At 42.0% G+C, this 26364-nt stretch overlaps 1 protein-coding gene across 4 annotated transcripts in view; it reads right to left on the reverse strand.

The window, feature by feature from the left end:
* Positions 1–26364, reverse strand: part of cadpsa (Ca2+-dependent activator protein for secretion a) — a 235858-nt gene that overhangs the window by 98031 nt on the left and 111463 nt on the right. For all 4 annotated transcript variants that reach the window (XM_034239849.1, XM_034239848.1, XM_034239847.1 and 1 more), the window contains exons 8-12: positions 21543–21609; positions 14204–14312; positions 13412–13624; positions 8145–8281; positions 7439–7626 (exon numbers count right to left, since the gene is read on the reverse strand). In XM_034239849.1, coding sequence (XP_034095740.1) covers positions 7439–7626; positions 8145–8281; positions 13412–13624; positions 14204–14312; positions 21543–21609 — 714 coding nt within the window. The remainder of the gene's footprint in view (positions 1–7438; positions 7627–8144; positions 8282–13411; positions 13625–14203; positions 14313–21542; positions 21610–26364) is intronic.

A 26364-nucleotide genomic window follows, 5' to 3' on the forward strand; every position in this document is an offset into this window, starting at 1 on the left:
TATACACCTGAACATCAGCAGGAGAGGACTCTTTAAAGTAGAGACACTAGATACTGATATACACCTGAACACCAGCAGGAGAGGACTCTTTAAAGTAGAGACACTACATACTGATATACACCTGAACATCAGCAGGAGAGGACTCTTTAAAGTAGAGACACTACATACTGATATACACCTGAACATCAGCAGGAGAGGACTCTTTAAAGTAGAGACACTACATACTGATATACACCTGAACATCAGCAGGAGAGGACTCTTTAAAGTAGAGACACTACATACTGATATACACCTGAACATCAGCAGGAGAGGACTCTTTAAAGTAGAGACACTACATACTGATATACACCTGAACATCAGCAGGAGAGGACTCTTTAAAGTAGAGACACTACATACTGATATACACCTGAACACCAGCAGGAGAGGACTCTTTAAAGTAGAGACACTACATACTGATATACACCTAAACATCAGCAGGAGAGGACTCTTTAAAGTAGAGAAAAGGTGTGTGTGTGTGTGTGTGTGTGTGTGTGTGTGTGTGTGTGTGTGTGTGTGTGTGTGTGTGTGTGTGTGTGTGTGTGTGTGTGTGTGTGTGTGTGTGTGTGTGTGTGTGTGTGTGTGTGTGTGTGTGTGTGATTATCCTTTGTGACATGGTTGGGTCTGGGTGGAGTGTGAGCAGAGTGCATGTGACAGAAGAGGCGTTGGACTGGTGGCCATGACAGCATGATGAGAAGCAGGAGACATGACACTCTCCCTCTCTTTCTACCCCCCACCCCCCCTTTGACATGTCATTTCAGCAGACAGTGAGAAACTGTCTCTGTGGGTTTTTGTGTGTGGAGCTGGTGGGGGGGGGGGGGTTATCTGCTACACTGCTTCACAAGATTATTTTAGATTTGGAGGAGCAGCACTTTGCTAAGCATCAGCAATCATCTCATCCAGACTGCGCTCTGGTTTCCTGGGCATGGGACAGACTGTCAGAGTGTCTCAGCCACCTGTAGGAATGTGCTGCTGCGGGTCAGGAGGCTGAGGTGGAGATGACTTCATGGAGCTCAGTAAACTCAAGACTGGATTTAACCTCAACAACAAAGAGCCAACATTTACTCATCATCAAACCTTATTATTCTAAAGTAGACACAACCCTTCTTCCAGGAAGGTATTAAAGTCACACTCTGTCTGACCAATCATGTTTAGTGGTGGAAAAAGTATTCAGATGCTTAACTTGAGTAAAAATACTAATACCACACTGTAAAAATACAACATTTCAAGTAAAAGTACTTCATTGAGAACGGTCCTACATAAAAACGATATAAGTACGATTAGGAAAATGTTTTTAAAGTATAAGGAGTTAAAGTACTGTTGCCGAACAGACTCAAATATTTAAAGCAAAAGCAGCAAATCCTAAGAAGCTGGAAGGCAAGGCAAGTTTATTTATATAGCACATTTCAACACAAGGCAATTCAAAGTGCTTTACAAAAATGAAAGACATTAAGAGCATTAAGAAACATATTATAAAATGATATCTAAAAACACTCATTTAAAAGCAATGATACAAAATTACATTTAAAAACATGGCATCTATTGCACGTCTGTCCGTCCTGGGAGAGGGATCCCTCCTCTGTTGCTCTCCCTGAGGTTTCTCCCATGTTCCCCTTAAACTGTGGGTTTTCTCTGGAAGTGTTTCCTTGTACGATGTGAGGGTCTAAGGACAGAGGGTCTAAGGACAGAGGGTCTAAGGACAGAGGGTGTCGTTTTTCTCATACTGATATTCTGAACAATCTGTGCTGTTGTATTTGCTGTAAAGTGTCTCTACTGTAGGCTATTTTTATTATATGTACAGCACTTTGGCTCCACCAAAAATCGTTTATAAATGTGCTATATAAATAAAACCTGATTTGATTTGATGAATAAAAGTGACAGTGCAGTGTGAGATACACACATCTGAAATGTTTAGGTCTGATTCTCAATCATTGCTAACTTTTTAGCAGAAATAGTTTTCTATCACCTCCCTTTCTTTCTACTTTCTTGTTTAACTTGTCCTTTAGTTATTTCAAGTGTCTCATGCTAAACGAACCCCTGTTTGGAAAATTATAATCTGACCCCATGGTACCTTTTAGTTTTCGCTGAAACTAATCCTCTTTTTTTATTTTTAAATGCACATAGTTAAGTTGACCTTGTCTTTCTAGGACTTTTTTGGTATCCTCTGTGAACCAGGGCCTTGAAACCAAAACGGATTCCTGTACCCCATGGTACCTTTTTAGTTTTCGCCAAAACTATTCCTCCTTTTTTTAAATGCACATTAGTTAAGTTTAAGATTGTCTTTTTTAGGACTTTTTTGGTGTCCTCCACGAACCAGGGTCTTGAAACCAAAACGGCACACCTAGGGGACTTTAACCCCAATAATGACTCAACACAAGGCATTCAAAGTGCTTTACAAAAATGAAAGACATTAAGAAAATGGCATTAAAAAGCAAAGATAATAAAAGTTACAGTGCAGTCTAAGATATGAATAGTTCAATTATAAGCAGCGACAAAAAGAAAAGTCTTCTTGCTGGATTTAAAAGTAGTAAGAGTTGCAGCGGACCTGCAGGTTTCTGGGAGTTTGTTCCAGATATTTGGAGCATAATAACTGAACGCTGCTTCTCCATGTTTAGTTCTGACTCTGGGGACAGAAAGCTGACCAGTCCCTGAAGACCTGAGAGATCTGGATGGTTCATCATTTAGCAGGAGGTCAGAAATGTATTTTAGGCCTAAACCATTCAGTGCTTTATAAACCAGCAGCAGTATTTTGAAATCTATTCTTTGACACACAGGAAGCCAGTGTAAAGACTTCAGAACAGGAGTGATGTGATCCACTTTCTTAGTGTTAGTGAGGACTCGAGCAGCGGCGTTCTGAATCAGCTGCAGCTTTCTAATAGATTTTTTAGTGAGACCTGTGAAGACACCATTACAGTAGTCGAGTCTACTGAAGATAAAAGCATGGACAAGTTTTTCCAAATCCTGCTGTGACATTAGTCTTTTAATCCTAGATATATTCTTTAGGTGATAGTAAGCTGATTTAGTAACAGTTTTAATGTGACTGTTGAAACTCAGGTCAGAGTCCATGACTGCACCTAGATTTCTGGCTTTATCTGTTGTTTTGAACATTGCACACTGAAGCTCAGCGCTAACTTTTATACGTTCTGCCTTGGCTCCAAAAACCATTACCTCAGTTTTATCTTTGTTTCATTGGAGAAAGTTCTGACACATCCAGTCATTGATTTGTTCAATGCACTTACTCAGTGTTTTAACTGGAGCATAGTCTCCTGGTGAAATGGTTACGTAAATGTGTGTGTCATCTGCATAGCTATGGTAACTTATTTTGTTGTTATTCATTATCTGAGCCAGTGGTAGCATGTAGATGTTAAAGAGAAGAGGCCCCAAGATGGAGCCTTGAGGAACCCCACATGTCATATTTGTCAACGTTTGTCAAAGTTGTTTCTGTCCTTTAAGTAGGATTCAAACCAATTTAGAACTGTTTCCGAAAGTCCCACCCAGTTTTCCAGTCGGTCTAGTAATATGCTGTGGTCAACAGTGTCAAACGCAGCACTGAGATCTAATAATACTAACACTGAAGTTCTGCCACTGTCTGTGTTTAAGTGGATGTCATTAAAGACCTTTACAAGAGCAGTCTCAGTGCTGTGGTTTGGACGAAAGCCTGACTGGAACACATCCAAACAGTTATTTAAATGCAAGATATTACTCAACTGTTGAAAAACAACTTTTTCAATGATTTTACCTAGAAATGGGAGGTTTGATATGGGCCTGTAATTGTTCATTACTGAAGCATCTCGATTATTCTTTTTTAAGAGCGGTTTAATGACTGCAGTTTTCAGGGCCTGTGGAAAAATACCTGAGTGGAGAGACTTGTTTACTATATGAAGTAGATCTGAGGCCATGCAATGAAAAAGTGGGAAATATCTTTGTACAAAAAACGTCTTAATTCCAATTCATTTTCTGTTCTCATGGTTTCAGTTACTTAAACAAATATGTGGGATGGTTTAATATATATCAAGCAATCATATTTTTAAATATTGTTTGTCAAAATCAGAATGTATCTAGTATATATTAAATAAATCTATAAAATAAATGTAGTGGGATAAAAAGGATAATATTTGCCTCTGAAATATAGTGGAGTAAATGTCTAAAGTAGCATAACATGGAAATACTTTGGTAAAGTACAAGTATCTCAAATGTTTACTTAAGTACAGTACTTGAGTAAATGTACTTAGCGAATTTCCACCTCTGATCATGTAGTTGGAAACATGTGATCAGCAATCTCCAGGTCTCGTAAACAGTAGGAATTAAAAACAGCATGTTTTAAGCAATATTTGATGCTGCTCCAATTACCACTTCTCTAAAATAACACAATTCTGACAGGAAGGCGTTAATGTTGATGTTCTGGGGCTGAGGCCCTGGGACCGTTTATACGTGTCAACCCCTCTATCACCCCCTTCAACAATGTCCCTTCAATAAAGGCACTGGCTGCCCAAAAGAAAAACGCAGACTGTTATCATTTTGCATTGTTACTTATAAAATATAACAGGTTAATACAAAATGTAATAAATAATCTCATCATAAAAAGGGTGTTCTTTATGAAATGCAAATGTATGCTGCTGTATTCAATGATAATCAGTAGCTTGAATGTCAAAGTCCACACTTTTCTATATTGTCAAGTTGCTGGTGATCATATGCATTAGAAATAACATAAGCATAGCCTGATACAAAAATGGATGATAAATTATTCTAACAATATTCCCGGTAAGAAGCCATCCCACCTCTCACACTGACAGAAAATGAAAGAGGGAGATTTCACACTAATTAAGTCCTGCAGGGCTCTCCTGTTTTTCTTACAGCCGTGCATTGTTTCTTGGCAGCTTCCTCATGTTTGCCTGACCTCGTGACCTCACAGCTCCGATGACGACAACAAACAAATGAGCCATCAGTGACAGACTGAGGGAGAGCCAGGACCCTCACATCTCCGAGACCTTCAGGTAGATTTTCATCAACATTATTTGCTTTAGAAATCTCCTGAGAATTACATTTACTAAAACTGGAAATTAACCTTGGCATAATACTTTTAATGGGTAATTTTCACAATTTATTCTACATTGGAACCGTTTTTATTTTCCATCTCAGTGTGATGGGATCAGCTGATTAAGTCAGTTGACAGAAAACTCCTAAATAAAATGTAAAAACATTCTCTGGTTGCAGTTTCCTTTCTGCCTGCCTTTTGGTTTTCTGACAAAGTCATTCAAACGTATTGGTTATGAAATCAGTCATAAATGAACAAGAATTAGAAAGTAATAATTTGTCAAAAATTAAAATGTAAATAAGAAGGAACACAAAATAATGATTATTTGTGTGAAGTATATGCTTGTTTACCTTTGGTAGATTTCTCTCTTACCGACACTTAACATATTTGTACCTCAACATGTTTGCACAAAGTGTGTGTTTAGATCTATCTGTTAAGAAAGTGTTGCATCTAAGATTCCATTAATGGGCAATACCCTTTTCAGGAAAGTAAACACAGCTTTATGCTACTTAGTTTTTAAGAATACTACTTTTCAAATGTGATTAAAATGACAGAGGACAGAGTTCAGCACAGGTTATTCTTAATGTTGAGAATAAATACATGTATATTTAGATCTAAATATAGATTTTATTCATATATTTTTATGAAACTCCAAAATAATGAGTCTAGTTTATCTACATATCCAGAGCTGAGTGTTCTCCCTGGTTGCAACATTGTTGAATTGTTTCTGTTGAAACGGTTATATAGCTACAGTTTAAACATGCATTTTAGTTTCATATCAGCTTTAATTTAATTATTTAGATTTCATATCAAATAAATATAAAAAAAAGAGCAGCTATTTAATTTGTTTATTTTGCCAGTTCCTTACAAACAGTGGATGTAAATGGAGTGGACATTTAGCTGGACAGAAGTCAAATCCTGACACTTTAGCAGGCGGCCGGTAACCCAGTCCAAGTGGGTGCACCAACACCTCCAGGCCAGCAGGCTATTAGAAGGCAGGGGTGGGGGGTGGGGTCTGTGTGTGTGTGTGTGTGTGTGTGTGTGTGTGTGTGTGTGTGTGTGGGGGGGGATCTGGGTGAGGTGTGTGCAATGGGGCACACGCATCGGCAGCGGAGACATTGGGCCGTCACACATGACAACCTGTCAGCCTGTCAGCCCTGACCTGGGCTGCTGGGGGCTGCTGCAGAGAGCTCTGTGGTGCCCCCCCCCCCACCCTACCACAGAGTATGTAGATAAACAGGACTCATTATTTTGGGGTTTCATAAAAAGTCAAATCTATATTAAGATCTAAATATACATGTATTTATTTTCAACATTAATAATAACCTGTGCTGAACTCTGTCCTCTGGCAGTGAGATAGAACTTTTTGATGTCTGAGCTCAAAGACAGCCAGCCCGCTGACCTCTGCCCTCAGCGCCGGAGTGGCCCTCGTCTCTCCTCGTTACGCATCATCCGGAGACGGCCGGCTGTGATGTTGACAGATTGGATGTCCGAGCACATCACAGCAGATTAGACAAGATGTAAATAGTGGAACTTAGATAACATGGTACATGCTGGATCAAGGCCAGATGAATGTGTCATGTGCCACAGAACCTTCAGGAATTGACACCGTTTGATCTGTTCCTCTAAAAACAAGTTTATAAATATGCTGTTGTGCCTATTTAGTTGTATATCACAGCTAGACAAAAGACTGCTGAACTTCTTGGTAACCACAGACAAGCAACACTACTCTCGTCTGGCTCTTGTACTAACAAATGACCCAAAGAAAGGTGCTTCCTAGGATTTTATTGTAGAAGTCAGTCCAGTCAGTTCGTATGTTCCTCCTTAGTGAGACTTCTCCTCACAGACTACAAGATAACTCACCTTTTGGTTCCTGGGAACATTGGGAACCTGGTGTCCTTTTTCTTCATGAACTCAATGATTTTGAGTTCTCTCTTAGCAGGAAGTTCAGGGGCCGAGGGGAAGAGTGCTCGCTGGAGCGCGGCCTCAGAGACGGGCCAGCTGAGCAACTCTGACACACGGAGACTAGGTGTGGTCGTGTGGGAGTGAAGGATTTTAGGAATGGTAAAGGGAAGGTCATTTTGTGAAAGTGATCAAGGCAAAGAGGATTTACAGGGATAATGGAAAAAAAGAAAGACGGCAAGTGAGCATGCAAACACGGAAAGTGAAAACAATAAAAAATCAATAAACTCAAAATCATATCATGGGGGGGGCGGGTAGCTCACATATTGTACCACATATGTGCCTGTGTAACTGGCCCATTTGTCATTTGTTTTCCATCATTTAGTTTTGACAATGAAAAATCGTAAGTTGTGTTCCCATCATAGTCTGTTACCACGGAGACAGTGAAGAACAGCTAATGTGTACCTGTTCCCATGGACATGTGAGGCACAGAAGGCGAAGCTGTAGTGCAGCAGGGTGGGGTCGATCATGGCTCCGTTCTCCGCCCGCACCAGCAGGTCGCTCAGGTAACAGAGATGCCGATGGCAGCCTCGGACGCCGTAGCGAGCGCAGTACTCATCTAGGACGAAGACCTGACCGGGACTGAACCAGCCCTGTGGGTCACACACACACACACACACACACACACACACACAACACACACACACAACACACACACAACACACACACACACACACACACACACACACACACACACACACACACACACACACACACACACACACACAATAAAATAAAACACATCATATATATTATTCTGAAACGGACCAATCTGCACAACGACTAGTACTTTTTTTAACATATGTAACATTAAGCTGTCTGTGGCTCTTTTCCTGCCGTAACGATGCATGTAACTACTTTTACTCTGGTACCTGATCTGAGTACTTCTCCTACCTCTGGTATGAAGGGAATCTCTGCCATGCTTCATTCAGCCCACATTGACAACTGGACTGTGTGTGCAGTGTGTATGTACAGACATTACATCCATGTTCCACAAAGATTCCCAACAATTGTTATTACTTTGCAAAAACGCAATCCAACAACCCTGACCTTTGTGGGCAGTCATTAGTCAGGTCTGTGTGTTCTCTCAGCTGTGACGGACAGAACCTACCAGGCAGGAGTAGGAGTCATTGAGCCTGTGGTCCAGAGTGAGGCGCTGCACCAGCTCAAACAGAGAGCCGTGGTCGAAGTTACAGGGGTTCGCTGAAATGAACTCATCCATGCCGTGCTTCTGTGCCCGATCAGCATCTGTACACATTTAGCCAGCCAATGAGGAGAGACACAGAGGGTGGGGGGTCAGTGCTGGCAGAAAATCAAGAATAAAGTCCACTACTTGCTTTCAACTAACCTAATACAGTTATTTGAGATCTGTTGACATAATACATTTAGTTGAAATCAACGGTTCAGTTTTTTCAGAGGGTGACCTGGGAGTGGACGGTCAGTTCTGAGGTCAGGGGTTGAGTCATGTTGGATGACAAAGGCTACAACTTTAAACATTGCTCCTGCCTTGTTAAACAGGATATTCCATTGATACTAACAGAGCAGTTATATGCACATTATCCCTGAAACTCAAGAGTGACCGAGGTCCTGAACCGCCTCACTCATAATACAATCTAACCCCCACAACACCCAATACCCTCGCCCATTTCTAATGCCACTTCACTGCGGTGTCAGTGGCCCCAGGCCCCTGGTGTGGCCCCTAATTAATCCGTGTGCTGAACATCTCAGAATGAGCGGAGGATGTGGAGGCCCCACACTAATCTTTATTGTGTAGAAAATAGCTGGCTTAATATCATTTAGACAACAGGTTTCTCTGATTTCTTGGCGGCTGATATACTCCCATCAGGGTGCTTAGGGAGGGTTAGAACGTTTTTTTTGGCATGGTTACTGGGGGCTGAAAATCCATGCAAACCTTCAGGCTGGCTCTAATATTCTTTTCTTGGAAACAAAGGGGGGGTTGGTGCACCTGGTCTGTTTCCACTTTATAGGATTTGGGATTTACGTCAATACGTTAGAACATCCTATATAATGACATGTTAATATGCTTATTGCTCTTGCCCAACAACAAAAACTGTGTTTTGGATTTGACACTAAAGACAAGGTATTGTGTTTTGTCATAGCAAGGTAACCCTACACCACACACTAGTCTGCTTATATTACATGTAATCAGACTGCTAGTATTAAGAAACATCAGTACTGAGAGATTAGACTGCTTCAGAAGAAGTGAGGGATGAATAGAACTGAAAACTCATTGCATTTCATGTCAAATAAAAAAAAGATGTTCTGTTGGGCTAGCTGTGTTAAAGTAGATTTTAAGTCCAGTACACGCAAAAACTTCAAATATTTGGAGACCCTGGTACCAACCAGTACTCCTCTCTGTTTCGACCCAGCACAGCTTACTATGGACATTAGTTGGTCATCTTGTATGATCTGATCTGAATGAAATATATTATTTATATAAACACCCATAGTAACAACAGAAAGAGTGTTTTTCAAAAAGAAATATTTTATATAAGTGGTCAAATCTATTTCTCCCAAACAATCAAATATTTTATTTTTGAATGACTGCACAGCTTATTATAGATTCCTATAATCTTTGATCTTGGTGTGGACAGAGTGTCCCGTCAGACCTGGACAGACCTGGGACAGACCTGGACAGACCTTGGACAGACCTGGACAGACCTGGGACAGACCTGGACAGACCTTGGACAGACCTGGACAGACCTGGACAGACCTGGACAGACCTGGGACAGACCTGGACAGACCTGGGACAGACCTGGACAGACCTGGACAGACCTGGGACAGACCTGGACAGACCTGGACAGACCTGGACAGACCTGGGACAGACCTGGACAGACCTGGACAGACCTGGACAGACCTGGACAGACCTGGGACAGACCTGGACAGACCTGGACAGACCTGGACAGACCTGGACAGACCTGGGACAGACCTGGACAGACCTGGACAGACCTGGGGCAGACCTGGACAGACCTGGACAGACCTGGGACAGACCTGGACAGACCTGGGGCAGACCTGGACAGACCTGGACAGACCTGGACAGACCTGGGACAGACCTGGACAGACCTGGACAGACCTGGGGCAGACCTGGACAGACCTGGACAGACCTGGACAGACCTGGACAGACCTGGGACAGATGGTTGAAGGTAACACTGAGATACACAGTCCTCTTCACTGCCCAACGAAGGGACCCCAGCTATCAATCAACAAACAAAACAAAGAGCGGGATGCTGTGAGCTGATTGTGTCCCCTCAACAAGTCCCCCCCACCCTCCCCCAAAAATCTAAAAAGGTGACATTGCGGTGCCCCTTTGGTCTGTGGCTGGTGGCCTGTCAGCTCTGTTTGATGTGAGTGAGCCGGAGTGGAGGCGGGAGCTGGACAGTAACATGCAGTGACACCAGTCACACCCGTCCGTCTGGGCTGGGGAGGGACGGCCCTGACAATGATTGATGGCCGCTATTCTTTACAGATCCAGAGGAGAGGAACCACTGCTGGTCCTGGGTGTGATGGTCAAAAGCATTCGGGGCGATTTAGCACGTGGCTTGCTTTTTCCGTGGACTGACCATGAAACTCATCTTTCTGTTAAAACAGTGAAGATCCTCACTGAGGCCCAACACTCACCTCTGTAACACGCTGCCCACCTACAGTTATCACGAGACACACTTCCTGTTGTGTCAAAGCTTCTCACAGATGTTCAAGCTAAACACAACAAAGAGGACATCAGCAGTGAGCGGTGATATTTGTGTGAGATGTTCTCTTGGCTTAGTTTGAAGGAGCAGCTGAAAGACTATAAAGAGCTGGACTAATAGGAAGGGCAAAATACAGCCTAATCAATAAAAGAGGTTACAATTATATTGTTGTTACTTACTACCTGTTCTGCAATCAGTAACAGATAATCCCACAAATTAGCACACCTTTTCATTTGAACACACACTACCAGTGTACCGTGTACGATGAATAGCATCTACAAAATGTCTCCAAAGTACAAAATAATGATAGTAACAAGTACAACTTTTCTAGGCTATGACCTTCAGTCCTTCTATTCATTAACAAAGTGTTGATAATCAGGGAAGGGAAACTGTTACTTATATATATTGCTATGTATTGCTCTCATTGGAGACTGAATTGCTTTGGCTAGTATGTTTAAAGGAACACTTGATACTTATCATGTTTACTTCAACATTAATCAAACTTTAATTTAATTATTGTTTGAAAACAAAAGTCAGTCCAGTCAATGGCTTCAATCAGCGGGCTTCAATATGTATGATCCCATGTAGTTACAGTATCACTATAATCTTGTTAGCATAACATATGTCAAAACTCATTACACTATCAATCATCATAACAGGGAACAAACAGTGAACTGTGAAGAATCATTTCACCTTTCGGCAGCTGAAAACAAAAGTCTTAATTCTGTCTCTGTTGCTACAATGTTTTAATGTAGTCTATTTTGATGTGCGTCGGGGGGATAGGGGAGGTGGGTGGGGGTGATATGATGTTATATTATTCACCGCACTGATCCAGGTGCGAACTGACAAGTAGTTATTTGGTAACATTGACTGATTGCTGCCTGGTTTAATTGTGCAGCAACCACACTGTATTATTCATTGGCTGGCACTTTAAACTTGGTAATTACCAGCTGCTGGGACTCAGTGGGACTCCAGTGGTTGTGTCAAAAACAGCTCGCTCACTAACTTACCTGACACACATGCACGGAGGAAGCACTTTTTAAATATACTGGGGGTGTTGGTCTGCACCCACTCCTCTAAGTCAGTGATGCTGTATTGTTTATCTTTGGCACCGAACACACTCAGTATTTGTTTTGGGGAAAGTTAAAGATGGCATGAAACTAGTAGCAGTTTGATCACACCTTCATTACACGAGAAATGCTTGTCAAAAGTTGATGTCAGGCTAACATGACACTTTGAAACATTGTAATACATAAAGCAACATTCAAACCTTAAATCGGCCCTATTAAGCTTTTGGGGTCTTCCCTTTCCTGTAGTGTGTGCCCCCCCCCTCAATCTGTTTCATTTGACCTTCATCAAAATGTTATCCCATAACAAGCAGACACATCTGACTGTATCCTCTTTAAATAATGGAATTAATTTGTGAAGCAAATTATATTGTTATCAGTTTTGTTGTAAAATAAAATATACTATAATTTCAAGAGCAACCAATATCAAATCAACATGTACAGCAGTGTATATGTTCAAAAACAGAAATACAGCCCTTTGGAAAATGACAACCTATCCTAAATGAGACAAACTATCGTTGGCATATTTTCTAATAGTGGTAACATGGCAACCATCACATTCTTTTAGAAAATGAACATGCTTTAGTTTGCAGCAATCACAAACATAGAGGTCTCACGGAAAAAACAACATATACAACTTAACCCTGAACTACAATGCAGCACTTTTGAGGACTGATCAATAACACATGGCTCTATTCAATCCCTGCTGGAGTATGCATCAATACTATTACACATGGCGCATGCAAACAACCAATGCGTCTGCATGGATGTTAGTATGTCCTCCCACAGAAACAACAAGCAGGAAGTTATCAAAAGAGGGAAGAGAAAGAAAGGGAGGAAAGCACGTACCCTTTAGGCGCAAACGCTTGCCTCGGGGAGGGAGAAAAAGAGCCACAGCGGAGAATAAACAGAAGGGCAACCATGGCAACCATGCAAGGGAAGTCTTCTTTGCTACTTTTGTGGCAGACTACAGCGCCACTTACAGGCCTGGCATATGTACTACAGCATCTCCAGCGCTTTCGAGCGGCAATGGCCGGCCGTGGCCCAACCTCTCATTCCCCTGATAGGTGGAGAATGGACCAATAGCCGTAGCGCCACTTTACTGACGTCAGGACAGTGCTCAAATCTGGATCAGTCTGTATCAGATCCGTTGCAGCCCCTTTGTTAGAGCTTTGGGTATGGAGGAAAAGAGAGAGGGTTGTGTTTTCTGACACTTGGTGAGTCGGGGACACATATTCATGTATAAAAGATGTACAAAAGTGCATTTTGCATGATAGGTCCCCTTTAAGAAAGTACTCCTAATATCAACTTAGTTACTTGTATAAAAGACACCTGTCCACAGAATCAACCAATCAGATTCCAACCCCTCCACCATGGGCAAGACTAAAGAGCTGTCTAAGGACCTCAGGGACTAGACTGTAGACCTGCACCAGGCTGGGACTGGCTACAAGACCATCAGAGAGCAGCTCGGAGAGAAGGAGACCACTGTTGGTGCCATTATTCAGGAATAGAAGAAAGACTAAATGAGCATCAGTCGCCCTCGCTCTCTGGGGCTTTTCCATGCTGCTATAAAGCCACAATCATTTGATAAGTTGAAAACTTACAGAACTGAGAAATGGGTGCATCCAGCTGTGGAGTTGTGCCCCCCCTGGAGTTGAGTTTCTGGACCTGGGTGGGGGGCACTGGCTTGTGTGACTGGCCGGTGGCCCGGTACATGGCCTGCACCCACAGGATCCGGTCCTGCTCGTCATCACTGGCAAAGATCACAGTGTCACCCTCTTTCACAGCGTTAAAGAACGTCCGGCCGCCATCCAGACCTGAAGATCAGAATCACAAATCCTTTATTAGTCTAGATTGTTACAGCAAAAGTGGCATAGCAGGTAAAAAAGGCATGCAATAACACAGAATAAGCTAATAGGAGAAATGGATCGCACATTCCTGTTTGTAACTCTTTATAAATGTCCAGAGGTGACGCTCTTTAATGTAAATGAATTGTTCAGTATTTATTATTTGAAGGTAGCCATCGGAAGTCTTCTACAAGCAGTATGCAACTGTCTATCAGCCTCCTGAGGACAAAGACCTGTCCTACAATCACAGGGACATGTACAGGACTACATGAAGGATTCATTGTCAATGAGTCACTTGAATCACTTGTTGTTTGATCAGTGTGTCACTGTGAACGGCTGGTATAAAGAGCAGGAGGCTGACTTGTATACAGTGAGTTTACTTCAAACCTCCAGCAGACAGAATCAGAAATATTACTTTTGATAATCACAAAGGTTAAATCAGAAAAGGCATTCCTCTCTCTGTTTCTGTGTTGATGTTGACAATGTGGCAGTGAAGGTTGTGCTGGAGCATCAGTCATCGTTGGAATGACTGTGGGTGTAGGCTGTTACCTGGCTGGGGGTCACAGTAGTCCACAGTGTAGCCATCGAGCTGCAGGAGCTCCACAGGCTCCGCCTTCTTCTCTCTGTAGCTGCACATGGCGAAGGTGTACTGACTCACCTGCACCAATCACAGGGAGAGAAAGGTTCAGGTGATCAGTCAGAAACCAAATTCTAAACGCTGACCTCAAGTAAGAACACCTCATCCTGAGAAAGCATGTGAGCACCAAATGTCATAGCAACCGTTAGTTACGGTTTAAAGTGAGGTGGTGTAATAAAGTAACTAAGTAGATTTACTCAAGTACTGTACTGATGTTATATTTTGAGGTACTTTAGTTGAGTATTTCCATTTTATGCAACTTTGTACTTCTACTCCACTACAATTATTTAATACCTTTAGTTACTTTACAGATTTGGATTAATGAAAGGAAATATAATCAACACTGCATCAACAATTATAATAAAAACATATGATATCAATTCTTCTGAAATGGGCCGATCTGAATAATGAGTACTGTTACTTTTGGTACTTTAAGTATATTTTGATGCTAATACTTTTCTACTTTGACCAATTAATAAGTCATATTTTGACTGCAGGACTTGTACTTGTAACAGAGTATTTATACACTAAAGTACACGATCTGAGTACTTTTCCACCAAGTGTCTAACTACACATAATCATAGGGATATTCAGAACATGTGTTACAGCCACAAAAGGGCGGAGAGAACACCTGATGACTTAGGGAAAAGAGACAGAGAGTGTTCATGGGGAGAGAGAGGGGGGGGGGGGGGTTTGCCAGCTGTTGTTGTTAGTAGACCTCCCAAGCATCTGTATGTGTGTTATTGTAATCACATTACAATAAAGTGAGGTGGCAGAACCATGAGCATTAGTAATGGGTAAAAGGTGTGCGTGGGTGTGTGTGTGTGTGTGTGTGTGTGTGTGTGTGTGTGTGTGTGTGTGTGTGTGTGTGTGTGTGTGTGTGTGTGTGTGTGGTGTGTGTGTGTGTGTGTGTGTGTGTGTGTGTGTGTGTGTGTGTGTGTGTGTGTGTGTGTGTGTATGAATGGGAATGCTAGTGCAGAGCAGAGAGACTGGATGTTCTGCTTCTTTAGTGAACATTCTAATCTGTTGTGTGAATCAAGAGTTGCTCATTTGAGGGTTGAAAAGTATACTGCACATTAATGATTTCAAATGTGTGAAGTTACTTTGAATGACAGATCTTTGCAAGGCTCAGTTTTTCCATGCCAATAGTCCATTCCAAGATGTCAGCTTGATAGGCCAGAGTTATTTAAATGTCCTCTGTAAAAACTACATGTTGACTTTAACACTTAACTAGCAGTTTGATTCACAGCAAAACATCTTTACATCTACAACATGGTGCATAGTTTGATTTGAAACTAGATGAATGAGGCCAACCACAGCCAAATGAAACTGTCCATTCTCTGAATATTGATCAGGTCTTGACAAAGATTGAGGAATCATGTACAGTAATAACATCCGTTGATTGGTGTTTGTTTGCACGTCTTTTCCACAGTGACTCCCCGGCCAGTCATCTAGTTTCCCTGTCAACAAAAACTCCACGGATATTTGAATTGAAGGCTCTCCTTTATTTTCTCAAAGACTTACATTTTTAATGAGTACCCACCTCAGGAAAACGTAATTGTTCTTTTGTGTTACCTGTCCTGGATGAATCCTGTTAATAAAAGGCCAGTACTGACCCTGGTTCAGGTCTTACTGCTCTCTGTGCTGGTAACAGGAAGTGTAGTGACACTCTGCTGCTACAGTAGCTGCCAGTCATAGCAGCCTGTCGTCACGGATCAGCAGGGCCGGCCAATCAGCCGCTGTCGCGCCTCTGCTGCTGCAAGTGGCAGCTCTCACTCTGCTGCAGCTGTGTGTGTGTGTGTGTGTGTGTGTGTGTGTGTGACAAATGAAATTCCCCACAACAGCCCTGATGAGACCTAAGGCCAAGTAAAGGATGGAGGGAAGTAGACCCATTCTCCAGCAGCTCCCTGGCCTCCAGGACACCGCAAAGGCAAATTAGAGTCTAAACTATAGCAACCCCCCCACCACCAACCCCACCCCGCCACCCATACCCCAAAACACCAGCTCTCTCTCTCTCTCTCTCTCTCTCTCTCTCTCTCGCTCTCTCTCTCTCTCTCTCTCTCTCTCTCTCTCGCTCTCTCTCTCTCTCTCTCTCTCTCTCTCCTCTCTCTCTCTCTCTCTCTCTCTCTCTCCATCGGGGAAATATGCTGATGGAGGAGGAGGAGGAGGAGGAGGAGGAGGAGGAGGAGGAGGAGGAGGAGGAGGAGGAGGAGGAGGAGGAGGAGGAGGAGGAGGAGGAGGAGGAGGAGGAGGAGGAGGAGATTTAAGGACAGATAGGAAGTGTGGAGGATGAGGAAGGGTGAGATGAGTTATTTAAATGTCCTCTGTAAAAACTACATGTTGACATTCACCCAGCAAAACATCTTTACATCTACAACATGGTGCATAGTTTGATTTGAAACTAGATGAATGAGGCCAACCACAGCCAGATGAAACTGTCCATTCTCTGAATATTGATCGAGGAATCATGTAATAACATCCGTTGATTGGTGTTTGTTTGTACGTCTGTATGTGTATCTTGGTTGTAACATCACACACTGACACCTGCACGGTTAAGCATTATTCAGTGAATATCCTGAGTTGTCTTTCCTCTGAAACATGGTGAGCAAGATGTTTTCCTGCAAGTAGGCCTCATGTAGAGAGGCCTATAGGGAAGAGATAAGCTCAAAATAAGAGAATGGTAAAATGAACATATAAGCATATATTTGTATTCAGTGGATTTCTACAAGTCAGTGGCATCTGGATCGTCAGGTCAGCCTCTGCACTGGAACCACTGGCCCAAGAATCCTGCTTCACAATGGTTTTAGATTTAGGGTAATATGTTTAGTATATTTCTTGCAGAAAGAAGGATATTTGTTTTTTGCTTAAAAAATATATTTGTTGAGTTATTGAAATGCATCTAGCTTGAATGTACAAAAAAGTCACCCAAAAAAGGTCTAAAGAAGGAGAGGGATGTTGCCCACTGTAGACAAACCAACACAGGGCGCAAATTATGGATTTTAAAATGTTGAAAGATTTTTTTTTTTAAATAAAATAATAAGTAAAGGTATTATCTCGACAAAAGATGTAATAGAAGACTTTAAAGGTGTTTCATTTTCACATTTAAACATGAAATACATAACGCAGTAGTTCTATTCCCTTCCTGTGGCACTGATGTGGGATCACTGGATCATTTCTGATAAGAAGAGGAAAGGACAAGTTGTCTATCATATGTATCTGTATAATATTAAACAGTTATTTCATTTGTACTATACATAGTAAGAAATTAGAGACGTGAACGTCCTGATAAGTACTGTAGTTCTACTGTATCTGTTTGTAGTTCTACTGCATCTGTTTGTAGTTCTACTGTATCTGTTTGTAGTTCTACTGTATCTGTTTGTAGTTCTACTATCTGTTTGTAGTTCTACTGCATCTGTTTGTAGTTCTACTGTATCTGTTTGTAGTTCTACTGTATCTGTTTGTAGTTCTACTGTATCTGTTTGTAGTTCTACTGCATCTGTTTGTAGTTCTACTGCATCTGTTTGTAGTTCTACTGCATCTGTTTGTAGTTCTACTGTATCTGTTTGTAGTTCTACTGTATCTGTTTGTAGTTCTACTGTATCTGTTTGTAGTTCTACTGCATCTGTTTGTAGTTCTACTGTATCTGTTTGTAGTTCTACTGTATCTGTTTGTAGTTCTACTGCATCTGTTTGTAGTTCTACTGTATCTGTTTGTAGTTCTACTGTATCTGTTTGTAGTTCTACTGTATCTGTTTGTAGTTCTACTGTATCTGTTTGTAGTTCTACTGCATCTGTTTGTATTTCTACTGCATCTGTTTGTTGTTCTACTGCATCTGTTTGTAGTTCTACTGTATCTGTTTGTAGTTCTACTGTATCTGTTTGTAGTTATACTGCATCTGTTTGTAGTTCTACTGTATCTGTTTGTAGTTCTACTGCATCTGTTTGTAGTTCTACTGTATCTGTTTGTAGTTCTACTGTATATGTTTGTAGTTCTACTGTATCTGTTTGTAGTTCTACTGTATCTGTTTGTAGTTCTACTGCATCTGTTTGTAGTTCTACTGTATCTGTTTGTAGTTCTACTGTATCTGTTTGTAGTTCTACTGCATCTGTTTGTAGTTCTACTGTATCTGTTTGTAGTTCTACTGTATCTGTTTGTAGTTCTACTGTATCTGTTTGTAGTTCTACTGCATCTGTTTGTAGTTCTACTGCATCTGTTTGTATTTCTACTGTATCTGTTTGTAGTTCTACTGCATCTGTTTGTATTTCTACTGTATCTGTTTGTAGTTCTACTGTATCTGTTTGTAGTTCTACTGTATCTGTTTGTAGTTCTACTGTATCTGTTTGTAGTTCTACTGCATCTGTTTGTAGTTCTACTGTATCTGTTTGTAGTTCTACTGCATCTGTTTGTAGTTCTAATGTATCTGTTTGTAGTTATACTGCGTCTGTTTGTAGTTCTACTGTATCTGTTTGTAGTTCTACTGTATCTGTTTGTAGTTCTACTTTCTACTGTATCTGTTTGTAGTTCTACTGTATCTGTTTGTAGTTCTACTGTATCTGTTTGTAGTTCTACTGCATCTGTTTGTAGTTCTACTGTATCTGTTTGTAGTTCTACTGCATCTGTTTGTATTTCTACTGTATCTGTTTGTAGTTCTACTGCATCTGTTTGTATTTCTACTGCATCTGTTTGTAGTTCTACTGCATCTGTTTGTAGTTCTACTGCATCTGTTTGTAGTTCTACTGTATCTGTTTGTAGTTCTACTGCATCTGTTTGTAGTTCTACTGTATCTGTTTTGTCGTTCTACTGCTATCTGTTTGTAGTTCTACTGTCATCTGTTTGTAGTTCTACTGCATCTGTTTGTAGTCTACTGTAGTTCTACTGCATCTGTTTGTAGTTCTACTGTATCTGTTTGTAGTTCTACTGTATCTGTTTGTAGTTCTACTGTATCTGTTTGTAGTTCTACTGCATCTGTTTGTAGTTCTACTGTATCTGTTTGTAGTTCTACTGCATCTGTTTGTAGTTCTACTGTATCTGTTTGTAGTTCTACTGTATCTGTTTGTAGTTCTACTGTATCTGTTTGTAGTTCTACTGTATCTGTTTGTAGTTCTACTGTATCTGTTTGTAGTTCTACTGTATCTGTTTGTAGTTCTACTGTATCTGTTTGTAGTTCTACTGTATCTGTTTGTAGTTCTACTGCATCTGTTTGTAGTTCTACTGTATCTGTTTGTATTTCTACTGCATATGTTTGTAGTTCTACTGCATCTGTTTGTAGTTCTACTGTATCTGTTTGTATTTCTACTGCATTTCTATTCTTTCATTTTCTAGAAGTTACAGTGTAGGGGAATGTATATAATTATTTTCTGCAAAACAATCTTTGAATATAATGCATCTGAAACAATCAGTTTCTAACCAAATCTATAATCTGAGGGAAAAGCCAGAATGAAAATGAAATCAAATATGTAGTGATAAAGGCAGACATGGTAAGGTCAGTCAGTACTAACTGACTGACTTTGCATGAGCGAACAGAGAAGAAAGAAATATGATGTCTAACATGCAACAAAAAGTACATGTGCACACACACACACACACACACACACACACACACACACACACACACACGAGTGCGCAGTCTATTGACCAGTATTTGTCACTTGCTATATATTTAGCTGGGAGCGAGAGGGAGTTGGAGTTGGCGGCGCTCGGGCTTTTCTAGCTGCGAGTGTAAAGCCAGCCAGTGTTCACTCCACTTTGTCAATCCCCTGTCAACTTGTAGCTCTGAGACATATCCTCTGCAACACACAAGAGACAGGCCCCCCCCTCCACCCACATCCCTGCCTGCTGCCCACCTCCAAATACTGAGCCACCAGGAAATGGCCGCTACCGCTACCGCCCCCACCCCCACCACCCAGCCTACTGACAAAAGCCTGCTTGGCGTCTCCATCATCCTCCTGACAGCCGAGGGAAGACAGCTTGGCTGCATCTCTCTTCCCCGCTGCACACACAACATGTGGCCAACACTCAGGATACTGCGGCTCCTCTTTTGGCTGTGATCACATTTTTGTCACTCGCCCTGCTTTCACTTCAAATTGGATTTTGAGGTTTTGAAAGTATGAAAGAGATAAAAGACCAAGGAAAGTCTTGTATTTGTTCAGAAGCATTCCACAAGCTGATATATTATTGGTACTATGAGTATTCATGTATCACACTCCATTGCACCTTCTCTATCTTTTATATATAAACATATCAAAACGTATGTCATGTAGTTCTTTTCAGTTTGACAGACTTCCATGAGCATAAAGGTCCGGCCTCCTGCCTGTGAGCCGGATGGACCTCTGACTCTATGGGTCTCCATCGGTAAGCAGCTAAACAACATAATAGCTGCACATATCACAACATACTATATCAAATATCAATCTCTCTGAACTAGATCCTGCTATGGTATATATCATTCTTTCTAAACCATTTGAACAGGGTTTTGTAGATTTCAGTGCCTGTTATCTGCAGAATATTTTCTTAATCTCACTTTAAAGTCTCACATTTATAATAAACTGAGTGGTACAATTTCCAAAAATAAGAATATGTATTCATTATAACTAAGTATAATTACTAAGCCAATATAAGGCTGCAACTAAAACATTTAGTTTAGTTTAGGTTCATCTTGTGTTAAAAACCTCATATATATATATTCAATTTAATATTACAAAAAGAAGAAAATGTCTTCCCTATTTTTTGCTTTAAGTATTACTTAAAAAAGAATGATCAAAATAGTAACAAATTACTGTTCTTTCACCTGACTAATTTAAAACAAATGACCTCTGCAAAATGCATATCTGAACAACATGTATATCTCAGCGTGCATGCTATCTTCTTTATGCTACAAATGGTTTGCATTCAAACATTGCTACATTTTAAAATAAATCAATAATATTTATTAAAAAATTAAATGAAATTAATATGTGAAGATATCAGTGTTTTGAGTGTCCATCAGCCCCATGGTAACACCTCTCATGAAGCGGTGTGTGTGTGTGTGTGTGTGTGTGTGTGTGTGTGTGTGTGTGTGTGTGTGTGTGTGTGTGTGTGTGTGTGTGTGTGTGTGTGTGTGTGTGTGTGTGTGTGTGTGTGTGTGTGTGTGTGTGTGTGTGTGTGTACAGTTCCTCTCATGAAGCGGCTGCCTGCAGACTGTAGTGCTGCCTCTGCCCGTTAAACACTCTGATCCACTGTTGCATCTTGTAGGAACCACTAAAGGGAGCTTACCTGCACCAGTACGAAGAATCTTTTCTTCCATCTTTTCCACACATTTTTGCCAATGGTCCAAAGGTACCTGTGAAATCAAACAAATACAAAAAAAAACTAAATTAGAAAGAAAAAATGTTCACATAGATTTCTTATTGTGGCCTTATTTCAGCTGTCAATGAAACCGATTGTTAGCCATGCCTATGAAAAGATACGTAGAGTGGTGCCTCTCTGACATCTGCTGGTCAAATGTCATTACTGCAATCAGACACATCACGTTTAGGTATTTCCTCCCAGCTACAGCTCATTGATTTTCATTAGTATTTTGTGTCGAGATGACAGACCTACGTTCAAATAAGTACATTTCATAAAAGGAAAACTAAATATTGAAGTGACAGCAAGAATGTCACTGTTAGGCTGCATGGCCACATTACTGGATCTAAATGGAATGCAGCCATCATTAATGTTATATTGTAACCCAATCACAAAATATCAGCCTCATGAACTGGAGAGTGAAGGCTCTGAAGAACAGATGAAGTCACACCAAATGGAAAAGAGCTCTAAACTCAGGGCTGTATACAATGTGCACATGCTCATGGAGCTGTTGCACAGAAGTGTAACTGAATTGAAACAAAGCTGTCGTTTTGTACGTTTCTTTTAGGTAAACTGATGAATGATCATAAACAGAGGTCAGTCGCTGCTTCCTAATTTATATTGTGCAGTATTTTGAAAATCATTCACAATATTTTGATAACAATAACCATCATAGTCGTTTTAGGGATAATTAAGTGACAACAATAAGTGATGTTGATATGAGGACTTAGGCAGAAGCATTCATTAAGTGAGAACAGATGTACTTAATCTAGCGATATGAAAGTGCTAATATGTAACCCATGAGTCATATTGCTGGCATATTGTCCAAATAGGTTAAAGAAAAGACACAAGTTACTTTGCTAATGAGATGTCTGGGCGGCTGTAACTTAGCCTTTCAGTTCTTAGCTTGGAAACTGGAGGGTCCCTGGTTCAAGTCCCCGAACAGACCAAGCAGGGAGTGTGGACTGGTACTTTGAGAGGTGCCAGTTCACCTCCTGGGCACTGCTGGGGGGCCCTTCAGCAATACACCGGACCCCCACAGTGCTCGCCGGGAGGTGCATAGTAGCTGCTCACTGCTCCTCATATGACGGGTAAAATGCACAGTCACAGTATGTGATGATTAAAAGATCCTCCATCTGTAAAGTATGTATCTACATCTGCAACCCGCAGGTATGAGTTCTTCTAATCCAAAACACATTGTTTATGGTTAATCATTTTAGATTTGTTGAAATATTTTAAAAACTGTCAACATCAATTCAGCATTTATGTATCACTGAAAACCTTGACATCTCAACTCTGTTTAAAAATAAAAGTTACAACAACAATATAGAGGTGTAGCATTAACAAAAACTTTGTAAAAATGTTGACGCCAACTACAGAGAAGTACATCAGGCATGCATCAGGGATATTTTCACTTCAGCCCAATGCCTGTCACTTTCCTCCCTTCAGACAGACTGTACAGCTCAGTGCAGCAGTCCTCACAGATCTCCTCTGCTCTTCCTCCAGCTGAGCCCGTCTCCTCCTCAGCCTGTGTGGAGTTCAGTGTTGAGAAGGACGGGGAAAGGGCTTTTGTTGTAAAAGAACATCTGAGGGTGAGGACCCCGGTTTGATTTGCCTCTGTTCTCCCACCAGCCCCCCTCCCCCCCTCGGTGTGCCTCAGTGTGCCTTTCCCCCCGGCCCCTCCCTGAGCTGCTCCTGCCTGTCGTCCTAAATAAACCAGCATCCACAGGCTGACACATGAGGGCCCTGCATGTGTGGAAGCAGAGAGAGGGGCCAGTAATGGTGCAGCAAGGCACTGTGGGAATCTAACAGGCAGCCCAGCAGCCTCCTCCAAGGCTCCCAAAAGAAAGCATATGGAGGGGGGGGCAGACAGGAGAGGCTGTAGCTCACAGCTACAGACTTAGGAGCATGTTTTTTAAAGCAGTAAGTGTGTGCACAATAAAGAACACAGCCTCCTGACAAATGGCTGGAATTTATTTTCCAGTACGGACCGCCACTGCATGCCAACAGTCATTACATTCACTCTATTGCAAATGCTTTCCAAGGTTATTATTATAGTTGCTGCTTGCTCAACTGTATACGTGCATACGCTGGCAGCAGGGACATGCACAGACATGTTGGGGGGCGGGAGCTCAAGTGAGAAAAAGGGCACTTCCCATAATCATTTATAAAAAAATGTTTTAAAACAAAAAGTTAAATATAGTTGCACATCTCTGACTTACTGACCATCCAACCATCTTCTCCCGCTTATCCGTGGTCGGGTCGCGGGGGTAGCAGTTCCAGCAGAGAGCCCCAAACTTTCTTTTCCCTGGCCACATCAACCAGCTCTGACTGGGGGATCCCAAGGCGCTCCCAGGCCAGCGAAGAGATATAATCCCTCCACCTGGTCCTAGGTCTACCCCTTGGTCTCTTCCCAGCTGGACGTGCCTGGAACACCTCCCTAGGGAGGCGCCCAGGTGGCATCCTAACTAGGTGCCCGAACCACCTCAACTGGCTCCTTTCGACGCGAAAGAGTCCTGTATGGGGCTCCTGAAGGGGACTCTTTAATCTTGCTGTGAGACTTCAACGCACATGTGGGCAATGATGGAGACACTTGGAGGGGCGTGATTGGGAGGAACGGCCCCCCTGATCTGAACCGGAGTGGTGGTTTGTTCCTGGACTTCTGTGCTAGTCATGGATTGGCCATAACAAACACCATGTTCGAACATAAGGATGCTCATAAGTGTACGTGGTACCAGAGCACCCTAGGCAGAAGGTCCATGATCAATTTCGTTATCGTATCATCAGACCTGAGGCCGTATGTATTGGACACTCGGGTAAAGAGAGGGGCAGAGTTGTCAACTGATCACCATCTGGTGGTGAGTTGGGTCGAGTGGCGGGGGAAGCCTCTGGACAGACCTGGTAAGCCCAAAGGTGTAGTTCGGGTGAACTGGGAACGTCTGGAGGAGGCCCAAGTTCAGGAGGCCTTCAACTCACACCTCCGGCGGAGCTTTTTGGGCATTACTGTGGAGGTTGGGGACATTGAACCAGAGTGGTCGGTGTTCAAAGCCTCTATTGCCGAAGCCGCGGCGGGGAGCTGTGGTCTCAAGGTCCTAAGTGCCTCAGGGAGCGGTAACCCTCGAACCTCCTGGTGGACACCGGTGGTCAGGGAAGCCGTCCGACTGAAGAAGGAGGCCTTCAGGAATTTGTTTTCCCGAGGGACTCCCGAGGCAGTTGCAAGGTACCGACAGGCCCGAAGGGCAGCAGCCTCATCCGTGGCCGAGGCAAAGCAGCGGGGTGTGGGAGAAGTTCGGAGAAGACATGGAAAAGGACTTTCGGGCGGCACCAAAGTTGTTCTGGAAAACTGTCCGACACCTCAGGAGGGGGAAGCAGGGAACCATCCAAGCTGTGTACAGTAAGGATGGGACGTTGTTGACATCAACTTACTGACCAATTTATTTTAATTCCCTCACACTCACGCACTTGTTTAATACTCAACAGAATTCTATAAAATAATCAGCTGTTATGAACTGAGACACAGGACCCAAAAGCAGGACTCGGAGACAGTTGTCCAAAAATATAATGTTGTTTAATAACAAAAAACTAAGTCGTACTTTCCAAAAATAGAAAGTAGTTAAATAACAAAAACTAAGTCGTACTTCAAAACAAAACTCACTCACTTTCTCAAAGTAAAGTTTCAGGAGTCAAAAAGCCCAGGTTCTCACGACATGAAACATAACGAACTGACATGGGACAAAGAAACACAAGGGCTATTTATAGGTGAGGAGGATGGGCACAGGTGAAAACTATCAGCACAGGGCCAAGCAATCTGAAGGGTGGGAAACACACAAAGGCAGGAAATGTGGGATCTGGAATGAGAGGGAAGGATTACTTTCAAAATAAAAACAGGAAGTGACAAGATCAAAACACAAGAGTAAGAAACATAACTTAACCTAACATACTGTAACTGTCGAGTCACAACATCAGCTAACACAGAGACAATGGTCTTCTTTAGTATTCACTACGCACAAGAGGAGACAACAGACTAGTACAATTAATAGTTATTAAATGAGCAGCCAACAATCAACGTGATGAAGTTACTGTTTAAGGACACTACAGGCACAAAGATTGTTTTTTCATGTAGGGGAGAGTGGGGTAAGTTGAGCTGTCCTCTAAGCAAGGAGAGATATATCCAGTCTCTGATTGTGTTACGTTATTATGAGAGTGCTCTCATACTTGTTTGATTCTGAAATTGTATATATTTATATAAATATGTGTGTGTGTATATGTCCGCATCTGTAGCCTGTTATTGTCTCATTATACCGCACTGTGAATGAATTAAAAGTAAATATATAAGTGGTCATGAACACATCAGTCCATCAGGCTGCTGTGCCTCCTGTCATCATTAATGGACGTCTCTTTAAAATGACCGCTCAGAGGAGAGGAGTTCTCATTTCTCTAACCGTCTGCTGCTTCCCCTCCTCTCTCCTCGGCTCCCCTCCTCTCTCCTCGGTTCCCCTCCTCTCTCCTCGCTTCCCCTCCTCTCTCCTCGGTTCCCCTCCTCAGTCCTCCGCTCGCATCTCCTGTGGGCGGGACTAAGTCTCGAGGATAGGAGTCGAGGAGGGGAAATTAGAGTATTGAGAAACCTCTACAGTCTAATCTCCCGACCTGATATTTTGTATTCAATCAATATATTTTTGGAAAGGGAAACTGTGCGCAAACAGCAGTAGATATATATTCATTTATTTAAAAAAATAAAAAAGGGGAAAAA

Source organism: Gymnodraco acuticeps, unplaced genomic scaffold (genome assembly GCF_902827175.1).
Source record: "Gymnodraco acuticeps unplaced genomic scaffold, fGymAcu1.1, whole genome shotgun sequence".
NCBI classification, from domain to species: domain Eukaryota; kingdom Metazoa; phylum Chordata; class Actinopteri; order Perciformes; family Bathydraconidae; genus Gymnodraco; species Gymnodraco acuticeps.